The 19,187-nt window shown below is 34.4% G+C and overlaps 2 protein-coding genes across 2 annotated transcripts; one reads left to right on the top strand and one right to left on the bottom strand.

The window, feature by feature from the left end:
• Nucleotides 1-125: 125 nt before the first annotated feature.
• LOC116134857 (tetratricopeptide repeat protein 27 homolog) lies at nt 126-8,589 on the top strand (the record flags this gene model as incomplete). The annotated part of the gene is made up of 17 exons (XM_031420534.1): nt 126-207; nt 283-571; nt 1,101-1,159; nt 1,472-1,561; nt 2,994-3,085; nt 3,249-3,347; nt 3,466-3,543; nt 3,643-3,727; nt 3,812-3,870; nt 3,989-4,058; nt 4,186-4,277; nt 4,640-4,702; nt 4,862-4,928; nt 5,298-5,573; nt 6,990-7,106; nt 8,076-8,228; nt 8,381-8,589. Coding segments are annotated over 17 exons (1,867 nt in total), but the record flags the coding sequence as incomplete, so codon positions are not given.
• Nucleotides 8,590-11,871: 3,282 nt separating this feature from the next.
• LOC116134903 (probable glutathione S-transferase) lies at nt 11,872-12,988 on the bottom strand. The gene is made up of 2 exons (XM_031420594.1): nt 12,648-12,988; nt 11,872-12,394 (listed from the first exon to the last, which is right to left on the bottom strand). The coding sequence occupies exons 1-2, from the start codon at nt 12,963-12,965 to the stop codon at nt 12,050-12,052; spliced, it is 663 nt and encodes a 220-aa protein (XP_031276454.1). The 5' UTR covers nt 12,966-12,988; the 3' UTR covers nt 11,872-12,049.
• Nucleotides 12,989-19,187: the final 6,199 nt, after the last annotated feature.

The following is a 19,187-nucleotide window of genomic DNA, read 5'->3' as shown; positions in this document are numbered from 1 at the left end:
TTGCTGCACTTGTGGGTTTTGGTAAAGTGTTTTGGAATCAATTATTACCATTGACATTAGATGGTTTGTTTAAATTTCAATCTTTGAGGTTATAGCTGTTTCCTGAAGTGCTTTTATGGTATCAGGCGACATTTTGAATCTGCTGAAGTTGCAGCTGGTCTTCAGCTCTCTGTTACTGGGGCTCTTGGTTGTCGAACAATACATCAGGTAATGATGAAGGTGTATTACTCGTGAAATTGTAGGGATCTTTCTTCTTAGCTTTGGGATTGTTCTTGAATATAGGTAGAACCAAAGGCACAAATGGTACTTGTTGCAAATACGAGCACATCAAACAATACTTATACCTGCCCTTCAGCAGACCGAGGCGTCCAAGCACACGATTCTAGTGTCACTGATACTTCTGATATTCTTATGACCCCAAAGTTATTGGTGAATGGTAATGAATCCAAAACTGGAGCGCCGTGTGTTTACAATGGGGCTTCAACTATTGATTTGAAGCCAATCCAACAGGCAGTGGTCCTGTCACAATGCCTTCTCATAGAGAAGAGCTCTCGACATGATGAAATGCAAAGTAAGAATGCTTGGTTGTATTTTTAAGCCGAAATTTTTGATGTTATGAATTTTAAAAATATTTTGTTCTTAGTTTGCACCTTGATTGCTGCAACCTATGTGAGAATGCATATTGAAATTGACTTCAAATAGTATGCTTGTTGTTTTGTTAATTGATGATAATAGATTGCATTGTAGATGATACAATGACATTATCAGTAATTCTCTTGTTTGTGTGCTGTAGATGATATGTTGACACTCTCATTAATTCTTTTGCTTGTGTCGTCTGTTATATGTTTGGTTACTTATTTTCTCGTAAAATATTATACTAATGTAAGAAAAATAAACCTTCTTGATTTATAAGGTTTCCTCTTCCTAATTTTTAGATCTAGTATGGATGAAATATTACATGGAAACAATGAAAAAGAGACTGCTTAATTTTTTGTGAAGATTTATCTAGGAATTCCATTTGTTGCTGATATGGTCTTCGGATAGAAGCATAAAATTTTCAATTGGTCATTTTGCTGACTTACGGCTAATTTTTGTTTCAGGATGGGATATGGCTCCATACATAGAGGCAATTGGTTCACAGAAGTCATCGTACTTTATTGTAAGTAGATTTAACCTTAAGCATGGGACTTTTTGTGTATAGATAAAGTGACAAAGATAAATGCTATGTTTCACTTATGTAAACTCTATAAATGAGATAATATGAGATTTTAGGGTTCAAGCAGTGAAAGATTACTTCACTGCCACTGCTATAGATTTGCTATTTGTACCATCTCGCTGTCCTATTATTTTAATTTCTTTTTTTTTGTTATCTCTTGTGATGCGTTTGCTTTTTTGATATATCAAAGAGTCTTTAACTTCAGTCTTGTAATTCTATGACTTTTGAGTTGTGCATGATTTTACCCTCTATCAGCTACATTGTTTCTGTGATCTCTTACGAGTTCGATGGGAGTCAACTCGAAGTCGTACGAAGGGGCGTGCTTTAGAGATGATGGATAAATTGGTAAGAAATCTATTGCTAGTCTGTTCTTTGTAAATTTAATTAGTTAGGATTTTGCCTTCTGTTTGTTGATGTGAATTGTTCTATCTCGAGTCATCATATTTCTCATCTCAAGTGCTTGTGGAGCTTAAAGTTGGTACTTTTCCTGCTCAATTTCATTTTTATTTATGGAAACACTAAAGGATTGTATTAATAAGATTAAAAGAGAAATACACTTGTGGATCAGGTATCCCCTGAAGAGTCAGGTCACCCCTGAGAAGGGGACAAAAACTATATAAGAAGTAATAAAAGTTTTGTATAGGCTGTCTAGAAAGAAAGATGATTATTTATTTATTTTTTTTGATGTATGAGTGGGTGATACCTTGTGAAGGAAGTTTTCTTTAAATCTTTCATGACAAGCTTCTCAAGATAGCTATCAAACTTCTTGTAAGAGGATTATCGATTGCATCCAGTCTGACTTGGGCTTAAATCTTTCATAACCAGCTTTTCAAGAAAGAAATCAAACTTGATGTAAGACAATCATCGTTTGTATCCAATCTAATTTGAGCTCTGTGATGCTTTTGTGTAGTTATTTATTTATTTATTTATGTTATCTTTGACCCTATGGTTTATTGTATATTTATAGATTATGTTATTGTGATTTTAATCTTTATACTTATTTTTGGTTGTTGAGAGCAATCTTGAGATGTTTTTGATTGTGCAACAGTACAGCTTGAGTTTCGTATTTTGTTCTTAGGTAATGTTTCCATGCGCCACAAATGCATGAGATCATCAAAATATTTTAGACTTGTGGGAATTGGTCATAGATGTCATTCCCCTATTTTCTGTTATGAGATTTCCTGGATTTTGCTTGACTTCAGCTGCTTTTGGTTTTCTGTCTCTGTGTAAGTGTTCTATGTTGACCATACAATGGTAGCAAGTCTTGCTAAATTGAAGATCCTCAAAGGAGTAGCCTTTTATTTTTTAATGCAATTGATGTTACTGAGCAATCTCTTTCAACATATGTTGCAAATAAATTGAAATTTTAGGTGAAGAACTTGGCTTGGTAATGAGAGTTTTTATGTTTGCGTGGACCTGAGAATCTCGATTTTACTAGAATTAATTGACTGAAGCCTTATTAATAAATGGGAAAGATTCCAGTCTTTGTACTGTTAGTACGTTGTTGGGCCCAAAAATTTTCACTTGGTTTGGCTGCTATTTGATATAAAGTTTTCTTCCATTGTTAGATATGCAATTATTTTGTCAGATTTTAGTCTCTAAATGATTGAGCAAAACTTGCTGCTCTGGCTTTTTGCTTCATAAGGTGACACTATGTTTGATGAAGTTCAAATGCAATCTTTTTTTTTTTTGGTCCCATTTTATTCAGAATCTTTATTAAATTCTTAAAGTGCTTGCCTTTCTGTCAGTCTCACAAATATATTTTACTTTGTTTTAGGTTGAGGGTGTTTATAAGTCTACTCCTGGAGTGGCACAAAGAGTTCCCTTTTGTTATGTGGCATATATTCCTACTGCTCCTGCACTGCGAAAGTAAAACTATTTCTTCTCTATCTCTGAATGACCACTGATATTTAATATCTTTTCATTATGCCAGCTACCTATCTTATATTAGTATTACATTGTTTTGGCATATTTTAATTGCTTTGTTATTCTTCTTTTAAATTATTCATTTTCAATGTTTCTTTAATTTTAGGGAATATGCTGAACTTTTAGTAAGCTGTGGTTTGATTGGAGAGGCTATTAAAATTTTTGAGGATTTAGAGTTATGGGATAATCTGATATACTGCAACTGGTATGATGTCCTCGACAGCCATAACTCAGTCAAGTTCTTCTATGTGTTATCATTTCTGCCTTTCCTTTTTGTCTACTGTTGCCATTTAGAGTTTCTTTGGTATATGATATCAAAACAGCCTATTGGGAAAGAAAGCAGCAGCTGTTGAACTCATTAAGGCACGGCTGTCTGAAAGGCCCAATGACCCAAGATTGTGGTATGTTATTTAGCCTTTTCAGTTGGCTTTCCATTTCTTAATTATTTCTCTCATTGTAGTTTTATCACGGCTTGCTGACTCTGCACACACGTATTCTAGGTGTTCATTAGGTGATGTTACAAATAATGATGCCTGCTATGAAAAAGCTCTGGAAGTTTCAAACAATAAGTCAGCTCGAGCTCTGGTAAGGTTCATTGCTTGGATTAAACGGGTTATATAATGATTTTGTAGCGATCTTTTGTCATTAATGTATCTACACTTGCATCAGCGGTCTCTTGCTCGTAGTGCTTACAATAGAGGGGACTATGAGAAATCTAAAAACCTTTGGTATGTTTGCTTTGACGCTTTTACACTCAAGTTTCTTTTATGAAATATATCTAATATTCTAATGTGGTTTCGATAATTGATATGGCTGAGCCTCAAATTATCCTTGTTTTTATCATAGGGAGTCTGCTATGGCGTTGAATTCGTTGTATCCAGATGGTTGGTTTGCTCTTGGGGCTGCTGCATTAAAGGTAAAATATGTTATCTGCAATGCGTTGATTTGCTGTTTACCATATTCTTGTACAAGTATATTTGCCCTGTTTTCATTTTTGCACTATTTCCCATGTTCTTGGAACTTATTTATGATGATCAATACAGGCTCGGGATATTGAAAAGGCTTTGGATGGGTTTACTAGGGCTGTTCAACTTGATCCTGATAATGGCGAAGCTTGGAATAATATTGCTTGCTTGTATGCTCTTCTTTTTCTTCATGCTGTACCATAGTTTTACTCCATATATCACAATGCCATGCATATAAATTTCCATCTTCTACCTGCAGTGGTGAAACTTTTACTTTTTAGTATTTGTTAATTGGGTTATATTTATCTTTTCTTTTCATTTATGGTATATCACGTTGTGTAAAATTTTCAACTCAACTTGTGTGTTAGTCATCATGCTGTTCCCACTAAGAAGTTAAATGTGCAGCATATTTACATGTTTAGTATTGCCACCCATACTAAGACAATTTTTTTTTCCTCTAGTTTGATGAAACATTTTATAAAAAATAATTGTTATTACAGTAAAAATATAAATTGTCTTTTATATCTTGCAGGCATATGCTTAAGAAGAAGAGCAAAGAAGCTTTCATTGCATTTAAGGAGGCCCTAAAGTTCAAGTTCTGTCTTTTTCCTTTGATTAATGCAATTTTACTTTTTTGTCACGCACAATGCACCCAGACTCTTGCAAACACAAAACACTGACGCTGAGACATCATTGGTCTCTGTTGTGGCAAACAGTGGGATGTGTAATAACCAAAAACTTGATTTGTTAACAGACGGAACAGCTGGCAGTTATGGGAGAACTACAGCCATGTTGCTTGTGATGTGGGCAATTTTGGTCAGGTAATCTTGGATATGCAGTTAATGTTCAAATGCTTACCACTGCAAATCAGCCTAGCACTTTTGACCAGCATTAGGTCTTTTCCTTAGCCCCCCTTTGATGGCTTGGCTTGTTTATTGTGAAAATTCTAATGAGAACTGCAGAGGCTTTGTCTCATGATAGAGTGGACATGTCATTTTTTGAAAGGGCAATTTATTGTGGATACATTGAGAAATTTTTATATTTCATTATCACCCTATGTTTTTGGATACTATTAATGTACGAGATCATATGATATGTTAGTGAATATGACATCAGTATACTTCACAATAATCTTTTTCTTCAGTTATCAATGTTTTATGCTTTATTGTTTATTCAATTTATTTGTGCAGGCTCTAGAAGCTGTACAGATGGTGCTGAATATGACCAGTAATAAAAGAATTGATGCTGAATTATTTGAGAGAATTATGCTATATTTGGAGGATAGAGCGTCAATTAAACATTTAAAGTCTCCTGCAGCTGCCGATAATAATAATTGCAACAATCAAGCTTGTCCTTCAGATTCAACTGTAAAATTTGTCAATGAATCATCATTTGAAGAACCAACCCAGGGAAGATCACGGGAAGCTGAACATCTGATGGAGTTCCTCGGGAAAATTCTACAGCAGGTATGTAAATATTTCCGTGATATATTTTGTGTCTTTTCTCTCGACCAAAAGGAAATCTTACTCTCCCTTGCAACCTGTCACAAACAGAATACATACACATACACATACACGTATCTAATATATATGCACATATGAGAAATACTTATATAGGATAGTTTCACCACATCACAATGTTGACATGGTGAAATAGTCTGATTAGTTAACCACATATGTGGTGGTTTTCATTTTAGCAATAAAGACCACCATGATTTACTAATAATCACATGGTGGCTTTAAAATTACTATTTATGTGGTCAATTTTTATTAGACGGTCTCATTACGTCAACATGATGATTTGGTGAGACTGTCTTATATTAGACTCTGTTTGGTTAGTTATTTAGAATAACATTCTATGCTATTTAGCATTTTTGGAATTAGGATAGGATTTTGAGAAGTTTTTGGTACATTTCTGAATAGTATTTTCTGAAAATATTTAGATTAATTTTAACCCTCTAGGTTTGTTAATTTAACTAGCCACCCCCCACAATACAAATTTATAAATTGACAATAACACCTCCACCCATTCACATATTGCCGGCAATTCGCCACCACCGTCGGAAGGTGGCCGGAATCTGCTAGAATGGCGCATGATCAGTTGGATCTGGTCGGTTGTGCGCCGATTTGACCTTTTTCGACCAGATTCACGGTGGATCGGGTTGGAAATGACCAGATCTACGGCCATAGATCTGGTCGTTGATGACCAAACAACGACCAAGATATTTGGCTGTCAACGACGGCCAAGATATGTTTGTCGTCAACAGCCAGATCTTTTGTTGTAGATCTGGCCGTTTCTAGCCAGATCCATGGTGGATTTAGTTGAAAACGGATAGATCAGTGCACTACCGGCTAGATTCAGCGGCGGCGGCGGTTGCTGCTAGCGGGTGATAGTGACTTGGGTGGGTGGGGGTGTTTTTATTTATTTTAAAATTTTTATTGAGAAAGGTAATTGTTAATGTTTTGAGTTGAGTAGTATATGATTGAATTTTGAAGAATATTAAAATAGATGTATTTTTGGGTTTTTAGGATAGGATAGTAGATTAGGACAGGGGGAAAAAAGTGTGCCAAACGGACCCTAGTTTTTCTTATGCACATATATATTATAATCCTGAATACGTCTTCTTGAGTACAGTTTGGTGTTTGGGCATATGACCCATCTCTGCTCCCTACGACATACTGTTTGAGATACTACTTCTAGTAAATGCAAGAAGTTGGCCGTGTTGAAAAATTTGTGCTAAATGTTAAAACAATCGTGAGACTCTTTTACCTTCTAAAAAGGGTCCCATAATGCATGAATATTATTGACTCGAGGCGCACGTAGCAAGTAAAACTAGCCCCTCTTTTGGTAGCCTATGTTGAGTGTTTCTTTGTTTTGTACAGATAGTTAAAAGTGAAAGCAGAGCAGATGTGTGGGGCTTATATGCAAGGTGGCACAAAATTAAAGGAGATCTCACAATGTGCTGTGAAGCTCTTCTAAAGCAAGTTAGATCATATCAGGTATTTCCATTGCTCTCATAATCTTGTATATAATTGTTTATCATTAAGTGTGACAAAATTGTCCACTTTCTGTGCATGTTTTCATTAATTGTGGAGAATTAATAAAAGGATGTAATCTATTTTCATTTAAATAGGGCATAAAAGAATTGTATTATTATCCGTTCATGATGTTACTCTAATAATTTAAACATTGTGGTGTTTCTTTTTTTACAATGATTTGTTAAGTAGATTTAGTTATATTATAGTCCTTTTCACTTTAGAGCATATCTGAGTGATCTATGACATTGGTATGAGGAACTTAGGGTTGTTAGAACATGATCGATACCTTGAACATGACATAGCATTATGCTTTGTTTTGAACTTGACATAGCATTATGTTTTGTTTTGAACTTGACACTTACTTTAAAATATTTATTATTAGAACAGAAAATACAATTTATTATGAATTTATCTGAATACACAAATTTTTGATAAAATTTCTAAATAATATAAAACTAAGGCAAATGTATAGATGTCCCTATGCTTTGAAGAAGTGATACAAAAGTCCAATACATTTGAAAAATAATTGCAAACGCACCTCTCTTACTGGAAAACCATCACAAACATCTCTCATGGTTAGCTTTTCCCCTGATAACTTTTGTTGTTCACATATCCTTACTGACACAGAAACAATTTAGCTTAGGTTAGTCAGATCTTGCTAATTTCTCCTTTTTCATGATGGAGCTAGTCTTATCTGTTTTATATGTTCAATTTAGTGTTAAGTCTTGCCTTGAGCACGTTCCAATAAGGGGGTGACAGATGCGGGACTACATTTATGTACTTATTGCTGTTTGACATTTGTCCTCTAATGTTTTTCCTCATGTAATACAAAACTCATCTCAAAGTACCATTGCTCTGGAGGAGATTCTATTGGTGGGACTGATATAAGCTGCATTATAATTATTGATTTCTGTGGTTACTCTCTCTCAGGGATCTGACTTGTGGAAAGACAGAGATCGGTTTAAACAGTATGCACATGCGTCCTTGGAACTTTGTAATTTGTATATGGAAATATCTTCTTCTACAGGGAGCTGTCGTCAACTCTTCACAGCTGAGATGCACCTCAAGAACATACTTAAACAGGTAAAGCTTCCATCTTTTCTTGGTTTGATGATTGTACTCTCTTTACTGGTTAGCTGTGGAAATATTTTAGTTGATGTATTGACTTTTGTTTTGTTATTAATCTTTTCTTCAATCATAAAGTTTGATTATAAGATATTTCATTGGAATCACAGGCAGGGGAATTTTCAGACATGGAAGAATTTAGGGACATTCAAGCTTGTTTTAATGAAGTACAGATGAAACTGCAGTCTGATTCGGTGCCTGCATAGGTTTCCGGATGTGCTAGTTCAAAATTTTGGAGGCGAAGTTAATGATAGCGTGTCTCATTTTCTTTTTCGACACTTAACATACTTTTATAACAGGAAAGCATATCCAGTCTAGGTACTTTCCCTCCCCACTTCTTTTTTGGTAGTAAATTTTGAGTCTTTCATTGTTGTTGTAACTTTATGATTACTTCGGCAATGTAAATATTTGACTGAGTTTTATAAATTTTTACAGAAAATTTTGCTTCAAGCTCACGGTGCTCTTCTTAGCTACTCACTTTCTTTTTCTTTCTCTTCGTGGATTAATTACTTATTTTGGTTTAATTCTTTATTTTATCGTTATCTATTAATTTTTATTTTTTTATTTGAGTATAGAAAAGAACTAGGGGTGAGCATAGTTAAATGGTAGAACTAGAATTGGCGGGTATCCACTGGTTGGTTCTGGGTAGGAATCGGAATCGGACCCTTCTTGAAAATTGGAACTGGGAATTCTCGGGTTTGGTTCTGATTCCTGTAGTGGTGGAACTGGAATCGGACACTAGGATTGAATTGTAATTTTTGTAAACTATTGGGGATGTATTATGCTTTTTTGGGGGTGTATTTGTCTTTTTTTTTTTTTTTTTTTAAAAGTAGGGAGTAATTAAAATTAATCCGAGTACCCGAAACAAGAGCCTATGTTTTAAGTTCCAGTTCTAGGTTTCTAGGAACCCAAATCGGAATCGGTCAGTTTTGGTTTCAAATCATAGGAACTGATCGGTTTTGGTTTTTTCAAAAAATGCAGGGTACCCGAAACCATTCACCCTTAGAAAAGACTAAGAAAAATGTCAAAAAGTTGTTTGGTTTTGAAAAAAAATGTAGGATATCTAGAACCGTTCGCATGTAGAANGTACAGATAGTTAAAAGTGAAAGCAGAGCAGATGTGTGGGGCTTATATGCAAGGTGGCACAAAATTAAAGGAGATCTCACAATGTGCTGTGAAGCTCTTCTAAAGCAAGTTAGATCATATCAGGTATTTCCATTGCTCTCATAATCTTGTATATAATTGTTTATCATTAAGTGTGACAAAATTGTCCACTTTCTGTGCATGTTTTCATTAATTGTGGAGAATTAATAAAAGGATGTAATCTATTTTCATTTAAATAGGGCATAAAAGAATTGTATTATTATCCGTTCATGATGTTACTCTAATAATTTAAACATTGTGGTGTTTCTTTTTTTACAATGATTTGTTAAGTAGATTTAGTTATATTATAGTCCTTTTCACTTTAGAGCATATCTGAGTGATCTATGACATTGGTATGAGGAACTTAGGGTTGTTAGAACATGATCGATACCTTGAACATGACATAGCATTATGCTTTGTTTTGAACTTGACATAGCATTATGTTTTGTTTTGAACTTGACACTTACTTTAAAATATTTATTATTAGAACAGAAAATACAATTTATTATGAATTTATCTGAATACACAAATTTTTGATAAAATTTCTAAATAATATAAAACTAAGGCAAATGTATAGATGTCCCTATGCTTTGAAGAAGTGATACAAAAGTCCAATACATTTGAAAAATAATTGCAAACGCACCTCTCTTACTGGAAAACCATCACAAACATCTCTCATGGTTAGCTTTTCCCCTGATAACTTTTGTTGTTCACATATCCTTACTGACACAGAAACAATTTAGCTTAGGTTAGTCAGATCTTGCTAATTTCTCCTTTTTCATGATGGAGCTAGTCTTATCTGTTTTATATGTTCAATTTAGTGTTAAGTCTTGCCTTGAGCACGTTCCAATAAGGGGGTGACAGATGCGGGACTACATTTATGTACTTATTGCTGTTTGACATTTGTCCTCTAATGTTTTTCCTCATGTAATACAAAACTCATCTCAAAGTACCATTGCTCTGGAGGAGATTCTATTGGTGGGACTGATATAAGCTGCATTATAATTATTGATTTCTGTGGTTACTCTCTCTCAGGGATCTGACTTGTGGAAAGACAGAGATCGGTTTAAACAGTATGCACATGCGTCCTTGGAACTTTGTAATTTGTATATGGAAATATCTTCTTCTACAGGGAGCTGTCGTCAACTCTTCACAGCTGAGATGCACCTCAAGAACATACTTAAACAGGTAAAGCTTCCATCTTTTCTTGGTTTGATGATTGTACTCTCTTTACTGGTTAGCTGTGGAAATATTTTAGTTGATGTATTGACTTTTGTTTTGTTATTAATCTTTTCTTCAATCATAAAGTTTGATTATAAGATATTTCATTGGAATCACAGGCAGGGGAATTTTCAGACATGGAAGAATTTAGGGACATTCAAGCTTGTTTTAATGAAGTACAGATGAAACTGCAGTCTGATTCGGTGCCTGCATAGGTTTCCGGATGTGCTAGTTCAAAATTTTGGAGGCGAAGTTAATGATAGCGTGTCTCATTTTCTTTTTCGACACTTAACATACTTTTATAACAGGAAAGCATATCCAGTCTAGGTACTTTCCCTCCCCACTTCTTTTTTGGTAGTAAATTTTGAGTCTTTCATTGTTGTTGTAACTTTATGATTACTTCGGCAATGTAAATATTTGACTGAGTTTTATAAATTTTTACAGAAAATTTTGCTTCAAGCTCACGGTGCTCTTCTTAGCTACTCACTTTCTTTTTCTTTCTCTTCGTGGATTAATTACTTATTTTGGTTTAATTCTTTATTTTATCGTTATCTATTAATTTTTATTTTTTTATTTGAGTATAGAAAAGAACTAGGGGTGAGCATAGTTAAATGGTAGAACTAGAATTGGCGGGTATCCACTGGTTGGTTCTGGGTAGGAATCGGAATCGGACCCTTCTTGAAAATTGGAACTGGGAATTCTCGGGTTTGGTTCTGATTCCTGTAGTGGTGGAACTGGAATCGGACACTAGGATTGAATTGTAATTTTTGTAAACTATTGGGGATGTATTATGCTTTTTTGGGGGTGTATTTGTCTTTTTTTTTTTTTTTTTTTAAAAGTAGGGAGTAATTAAAATTAATCCGAGTACCCGAAACAAGAGCCTATGTTTTAAGTTCCAGTTCTAGGTTTCTAGGAACCCAAATCGGAATCGGTCAGTTTTGGTTTCAAATCATAGGAACTGATCGGTTTTGGTTTTTTCAAAAAATGCAGGGTACCCGAAACCATTCACCCTTAGAAAAGACTAAGAAAAATGTCAAAAAGTTGTTTGGTTTTGAAAAAAAATGTAGGATATCTAGAACCGTTCGCATGTAGAAAAGACTAAGAAAAAGGTCAAAAAGTCATAAAGTTAGCAATTGAACTTGATGATAAATTGTAGGGAAGGTTTTAAATATATATATATTTTTTAAAAAGGTAGATGAAGTGTCAATTTACAGGACATTAAGATTAGAAAACACCAATGACAATTTTATTTGATTTTTCCCTTCTGAATTATTCATATACAAACATTGATTGACTGTTACACTTCCAACAATATTTTTTTTTTTTTTCTTTAGGAATAAAAAAAAGACACCACAAACTATATGGGGGAAAGAACAAGAAGGGAAAAACTTAGGTGTAGCCCACGTACTCAGTCTTCACTCAATCCCTTGCATTTTCCTCATCATGATGACAAATTCATAAACCTTTTCTGGATCTGGAATAATTTTAGCAACACTTTCTTTTTGCATGCACTTTTTCATCCAAGCTGAGAATTTTGGGCACTCATCCTCAACCTTAAACCCCCCAAATTTCTCAACGGCATGGAACCAGCTGGTTAGAGGGATAGCAATAACGTCAACAAATCCAAAAGAATCACCACCGAAGTAATCCTTCTCCCCTAGGGCTCCCTCTAGTTGCTTCAGTATCTCTATGAACTCCTTCTTTGCACTCTCTGCTACCTTGCCTTTGCTTCTCCAAATTTTGCCGACTGCATCAAATGCCTACCCACCAAACCAAAGATTATACACATCCGAAAATTCGTAAGTGAGGAAGTCTTGAAGTTTATAACATGCATACTTAAGGTGAGCGACTGGTTATTGGTTTTTGATTTTGCATATTGTAAAGGTAGCGATCCTGATCACCTTTGGTTTGCATGACCAAAACATATATAATTATATATATGTTGACTTTAAGACATAAATTATAGACAAAACCATTATGGTTGAGTTTAAAATGACAGAAGGAGAAACCAACCTTTTTGTCGATAAAATCAGCCCAGAAACGGGCTTGAGCTCGGCCATATGCGCAAGGTGGGAGAAGGGGTGGTGAAGGCCAGACCTCATCAATGTAGGAAACAATGGTAGTGGACTCACACAAGGGTTTTCCATTGTGTAACAACACTGGCACCTTCTGGTAAATGGGGTTTGATTTGAGCAACAGTTCACTCTTTCCCCCAAACAAATCCTCTTCTCTACCTTCATACTCCACTCCTTTCTCCCCCAATGCTATTTTCACTCTCATGCAGAATGGACTAACCCAGAAATCCAAAACAACCACCTCTCCCTTTGACATCTTTACTCCCTAGCAGCTATATAAGAAATTTTAGGTATACTTCTTTCTCCTAGTTTGGCGAGCATTTATATAGGAAAAAATCTGATGAAATCTAGGCCATGAAATTCCAAACGTTGAGTTTGCATGAAATTCCAAAGAAGAGTTCTTGGTTTGCTCGGATGGAGCTTTGTGCTTATCAATCTCCAGCTTTTGTTACTGTAAATAGCATAATAAGATGAGTTTAGGTTGTGTGCAAATTTTAGCATTTTCGAAAAATGCTGAGAAACAAGGTTGTCTTTGAGTTTATAAACTTAGTACTGGCATTGCCGGACGCATACTCAACAGTTCTTATTTGCCCACTTGACGATTCTTTTCTTGAAAACTAAATGACACACAAAAAATATTGAGGGTTGATTTGTCCGGAATTACTCAAATTAATTAAAATTATGATACCAATTATCACAACATCAAATCAAAAGATTATTATATTTATCACCTGAGAGGAATAGATAATTTCACTTTCTTATTTATTGTTTAGTTTACCATACTGAAGATGCTTAATCCTCAAATCTGATTAGGCTCAGAATAGAGCTTGAAGTTAGAAGACAAGATTATTTAATCAAGTCAATTTTAACTAAAATTCGCACGTAAATAGTGTCTTCTTTTTTATTTAATTTTATGCTCAGGATTCAGGAAAGAAAGAACGTATTTTGACAAATGTTCTGTACTCTGATTCATGAGATGACTTCGAGCAATGCAGAAACCTTCTCTATTTGCAAGCAATTCAGCAGAAAAACTTTTGTAAAATATTGGAAGCAAAAGCAAACTTGACATCCCCTTGATGATCCCGAAGAAAATATTTAATTCGATGCTGGTAATTAAACCTTAAACCATTGATTTCAAATATACTTAAACAAATTTAGATAATATTAACGAGTCAGTAAATAAGTAAGTCAATTCAATAAATTATGAGAGTATAAGATTAAAAGAAAGAATCATTATATATAAACACTAAGAGTCGTAGTACAATTAAAACATAAAAGTGATGCTTTTTCTTCGATTTTCTGCCGTATAATATGTCCAAATACCTTATAATTGATATGTAAATTAAGATGATCATAAAAATTAATTTTGATTTAGCTTTAAAATAAAATAAGATATCCTTTTTCTCATATAAAACCCACAAATAACGAAGAAAAAATTTGAAGTGGGCGTGGTTCTATTTCTCAGTGGGAATTCGTGAATACTGAATGAAGCATTTTGTTGACTTGACTTGACTGTTAGATGTTTGATTGTTTTTTTTTTTTTTTTTGTACTATTTAAATTTGCTTCCCTATCTTATTTTTATTTCAAATCAAAATGCATATTTATTTTTCTATTCTCAAAATTCTATCATAAATTATTCAACTAATTTTAATTTTCAAATCATACTTCGTAATAATCATCCAACTCTATCTAACAATAATATTTCAAAAATACTATTCCATATAATTAAACAAATGAACCCCAAGCACCCTTCATTTTACCAATCCATAGCAGTTAGATCTCTGCTTCGAAGCCTTAATTTGGCAATAGCAATGGGTGTAATTTGGAGCATATTATGGATATCAGCAACGTATCTTTTCCCATTTTTTTTATATTCCATCCAGGGTCAATATGTTCAAATGGTTAATAACACTAACATTTCATGGACAATTGGTGACACTGATCCTTATGCCATAGTGGTATATAGCTCCGTTTTGGTGCAAAAGTCTCTGGAAATGGGTCATTTGAATGTGGTTTCCAGTGCTTCTCTTAGCCTGATTGTAACTCTGGTACAACTTATGCTTTTGGTATTTTTGCTGTGGATGAGATGAGAACGGCTCCAAGGTTAGTCTGTTCTTCCAACCAAAACAACTTCGTTGGAAGAAATGTGACTTTGTTGCTAACCAGAGATGGAGATATGCCATTGCAAGGGACGTAGCTAGAATTCTGAGTAAGTGGATTCAAAATATCAAAGTTGATAAATTTACAATAAAATATATATTGAAGTTATAAACATAAAAAATGTATTTTGAAAAGTTATATATACCAAATTATCAATTCTACAATTGTCCTTAATGATTTTTCATATTCTAAAAACGTTATAAAATTGCTTCATTACAGTCCCATCAAATCTCTCTCTCTCAATATATGTAATAAGACAATCATTTAACAATTAATCTCCCATTCGATTCCGTAGTCGATTTTTCACAATTTTCATCGCAAAAAATACTCTTTCAACACTTGCATTTGCAACATGTAATATCAATGCTAATTTCATGTCTAAAAAGATGACAACACAAACAAAAACACCCTCATTTTCTACACTATACTCCAACCAATTTGCATATTCTCTAAACCAAATGAGATAAAAACGACGCATTAAATTCTCAATTGCTCGCTTTTTAAAATTATGATTGTGTGGTTCGCAAGGTCTCTTTTGCAACTATGCCTTTCTCACTTTGTCTTTGTCATCAGGATGATATTCTAGAATTTTAATCCTCGATCCAAGATCTGTAGGAAAACTACTTAAGTTTTACATATGTTTGTCTTGAATTAGATTCCATAAGCTCATTGTGAACACTATCGTAATGCCTTATGTTTTGTTCAATTGATAGTTCCTCATTAGAAAATTTTCTTTTGATAAAAAACTTGTCCATAACAAAAAAAATAAAAGAATTTTTATTATCAGAAATATAATTTATTTGCAATTACAATTAAAAAGTAAAAACAACACAAATTTATCAAAATTCAACTCATAAACCCATGAAAACTCATCAAATCTAACTCTAAATATCTAACAACTAACTAATATATCGAAATTAAACCAAACCCTCAAATCTCTACAACTTAGGGTTTCATCAATTCTTTAAACCATAAAATTAACTCAATAACTAACCACAACTTATCAAACCCAACTTAAAATAGCAATTAATTAACTCATACCTCAACACAAACAAGATTAAATAAAAACTCACATCAAAATCTAGGAATTATTTCAAACTTATTTATTAAACTCAATAAAAACTCACAACTCATGATCTTTCATCAATTAAGAAAGTTAAAAAAAAAGAATTAATTTTAAGTAAAAAAATAAAAATAAAATTAATATCATCTTACTTGAGTATCCAACCAAAGGAAAAATATAATATGAGAGCAAAAGAAAGGAAATAAAGAAAAGAGAAAAGTTTAAAAAGTATTAATTAATAATTTATTTTATGGGGTCAACATGAAGTTAAATGGGGTTAAAGTTATAAAACCTATAAACTATTAATACTTTTTGAAATTTTTGAAAAGTTCAGTGGGTTCAATTGAACCCACAAGCCACTATGAGGCTACATACGTGGTTACAAGACTTTGATGCTACTTTGGTTTGGTCTACCAATACAAAAGGTAAAACTGTTGTTGGGTTAAACTTGACAGAATCAAGGAATGTTGTGCTCTTTGACACAAACAACTCCACTGTTTGGCAATCTTTTGATCATCCAATTGACACTTTACTTTGTAAACCCGTATATAACCGTATCGTATTTTTTCTGTATCCGAATTTATGACCGAATTTTTACAAACGTATTTTTCACCATTTGCTTTATCATACCGGTAAAATTCTCGTACCATTTTTTTTGCAGTATCCGTTTTTACTAACTAGGTAAAAAAAAGTCTGAAATTACCTTTTTAACTTGAGTTTTGACTTAATCTTTTATCTTTTATACAAAATTTAAAAATTATGGTTCCTTTCACTTTATTTTCCCTTTATATTTTTTCACATATTTTCCTTTTATCCCTTTCTACTTTTTTCATCCACCCATCGCCTCCTCTCCCCACCAGCCCACCCATGGTACTTGTGGGCAAAGTTCACCTCCCTCCCCCAAGCATAACTCCACCACAACCACCTTGCATAAGAGCCCTTTCCTTAGGGCCAATCTATCCTATCCATCTCACCCTCATTCATAAAACACTTCCATGTCTCCCTAGGTCCTTCCTCAAACAACCAATAATGCTAAGAAATCAAAAAAATCATCAAACCAACCATCACAAGTGAAATCGAATTGATTAACACTATAAAAAAGAGACCCCCAAGTGAGTGTCAAACGTGAAAAGATTGAGTGCGAGTAAAGGGGAGGCTAGAGTTGTTTGTGGCCTTTTGGTTGGGAGCAAGGGTGGACTCTTAAAATTTATTATAGGATATTAAAAAACTAAGGGTGGCTAGATGAGAAAAACTAAATTTATAAGATCTAAATGGATATTTTTCTATATAAATAATTAAAAAAAATATTGTTGGCCACTGGTTGTGAGTAGGGATGACAATTTGGGCGGATAGGGCTAGGGATCATAAGTCCCATTCCCATCCCTGAAATAGACCCTATGCTTGGGTGAGCTTGAGTTTCTTTTGTGCTCAATGCCCTGGTTTCCTAGCCTGTATCATAGTGCAAGGGACGCAAATGGTGATCTCGAGCATGGTACGATGCCGCATAGCTTAGGCAAGTCGTCCCTTGGTTTTAATGTTCTCTTCACATCCTGTGGTGTTGGGTAGCTTTGCTCGATGCTTTTGCATGCTTGATGGTATTGCCATTGCGGTGCGATTCGTTTGGCATGGATGCTTCCAAGTGAACACAACAGGTGTGTGAGTGGTGCTTTGATGGTGTGGGTTGGCATGGTTCTTACTTATGCGTCAAATTGTTGATTACCTATCGTCATCAGTCTTTCCCTAAGTGCAATTACTGCCTTGTGGGTGCTCTTGGTATCCTATGTTGCTTACGTACCAAAAGAAACTCAATTGTATTGTTTCCCCTCTTCGTCCAGTGCCCTTTATGGGCGTGGGGTGGACGTTAGGCACGCTACGTGTTCCTCGCATGCCTTGCCTTGTTGTGGAGATGCTAAGGCCTACAAAGTTGTTGCCTACTCTCTTGGATGCAAAATGTCATGCATGGGTATGGGATCTCAGCCTTTACTCGCTCAAGCTATGCATTTGTCCCTTAACACAACAACTGCCGCGACTGTCTTGATCTTGTCATAGCCCACGTGCTCAATGGGGCTCATGTGGTCGTTGGTGCCGTCAAGGATTACTACGGTACCTGGTTGATCTTGCTAGTAGTCATGTGCTTGTCTTAAAGATTAAGCCATGCATGTGTAAGTATGAACTAATTCAGACTGTGAAACTGCGAATAACTATAAATTAGTTATAGTTTGTCTGATCTTATCTTTTACTTGGATAACCATAGTAATACTCAAGCTAATATGTGCATCAAACCCCAACTTTTGGAAGGGATGCATTTATTAAATAATAGGTTGAGGTGGGCTTTGCTCGTACTTTGATGATTCATGATAACTCAACAGATTGCACGATCATTTTACCGATGACGCACCATTCAAATTTCTGCTTGATCCACTTTTGATGGTAGGATAAAGGCCTAATATGATGGTGACGGGTGACTGAGAATTAAGGTTCGATTTCGGAGAGGGAGCTTAAGAAACGACTACCACATCCAAGGAAGGCAGCAGGCGCGCAAATTAGCTAATCCTAACACGGGGAGGTAGTGACAATAAATAACAATACTAGGCTCTTCAAGCTTGCCAATTAGAATGAGTACAATCTAATTCTCTTAACAAGGATTCATTGGAGGACAAGTATAATGCCAACAATCGTAGTAATTCCAACTCCAATAACTTATATTTAAGTTGTAGTTAAAAAGCTTGTAGTTGGACCTTGGGCTGGGTCAACTGGTCTGCTTTGTGGTGCGCACTGATCGGCTGGTCCCTTCTACCAAAGTGGAAAAGGGCGGGGATCCTCGAATATTAAAAAAAATGATTTTATTTTCATTTAATATTTTACAATGACTAATTTGAAAGTGTATTTTATTCAATATTAATACTAGTAATTTTTTTGTATTGAATTATTCAGCTTAAGAATATAATTGATAGTGTTTTTTTAATTAAAAAAACAAAAGGTTTATGAGAATTTATTCTTTTACTAAACCATAACTAAATAATTTCTATTAACATAATGTTGGAATCAAAATTGCTATTGTATTAAAACTCTTAATTTTGTTTTTTCTTAACTTGTTATGTGGTAATAGAACTTCTTATACATTTTCAATACAAAATTAAAATACTTTTTATAATTAATTATTTCAAGGATCAGGGACGAAACAAGGGAAGGCATAACAATCCTCGTCCCTAACCCCAAAGTAATTTAGGGATGGTTTTCCTCCCTATCCTCTC

This window comes from Pistacia vera, unplaced genomic scaffold (genome assembly GCF_008641045.1).
Source record: "Pistacia vera cultivar Batoury unplaced genomic scaffold, PisVer_v2 Contig1084, whole genome shotgun sequence".
Lineage (NCBI taxonomy): Eukaryota > Viridiplantae > Streptophyta > Magnoliopsida > Sapindales > Anacardiaceae > Pistacia > Pistacia vera.
The sequence above is the reverse complement of the archived record's forward strand: the minus strand, read 5'-3'. Positions and strand labels throughout refer to the sequence as shown.

Coding starts and splice junctions, on each gene's coding strand:
- LOC116134903 (XM_031420594.1), bottom strand. CDS start 12,965: ATGTCAAAGGGAGAGGTGGTTGTTTTGGATTTCTGGGTTAGTCCATTC. Junction 12,395..12,647: donor CTGATTTTATCGACAAAAAG/GTTGGTTTCTCC, acceptor TTTGGTGGGTAG/GCATTTGATGCAGTCGGCAA.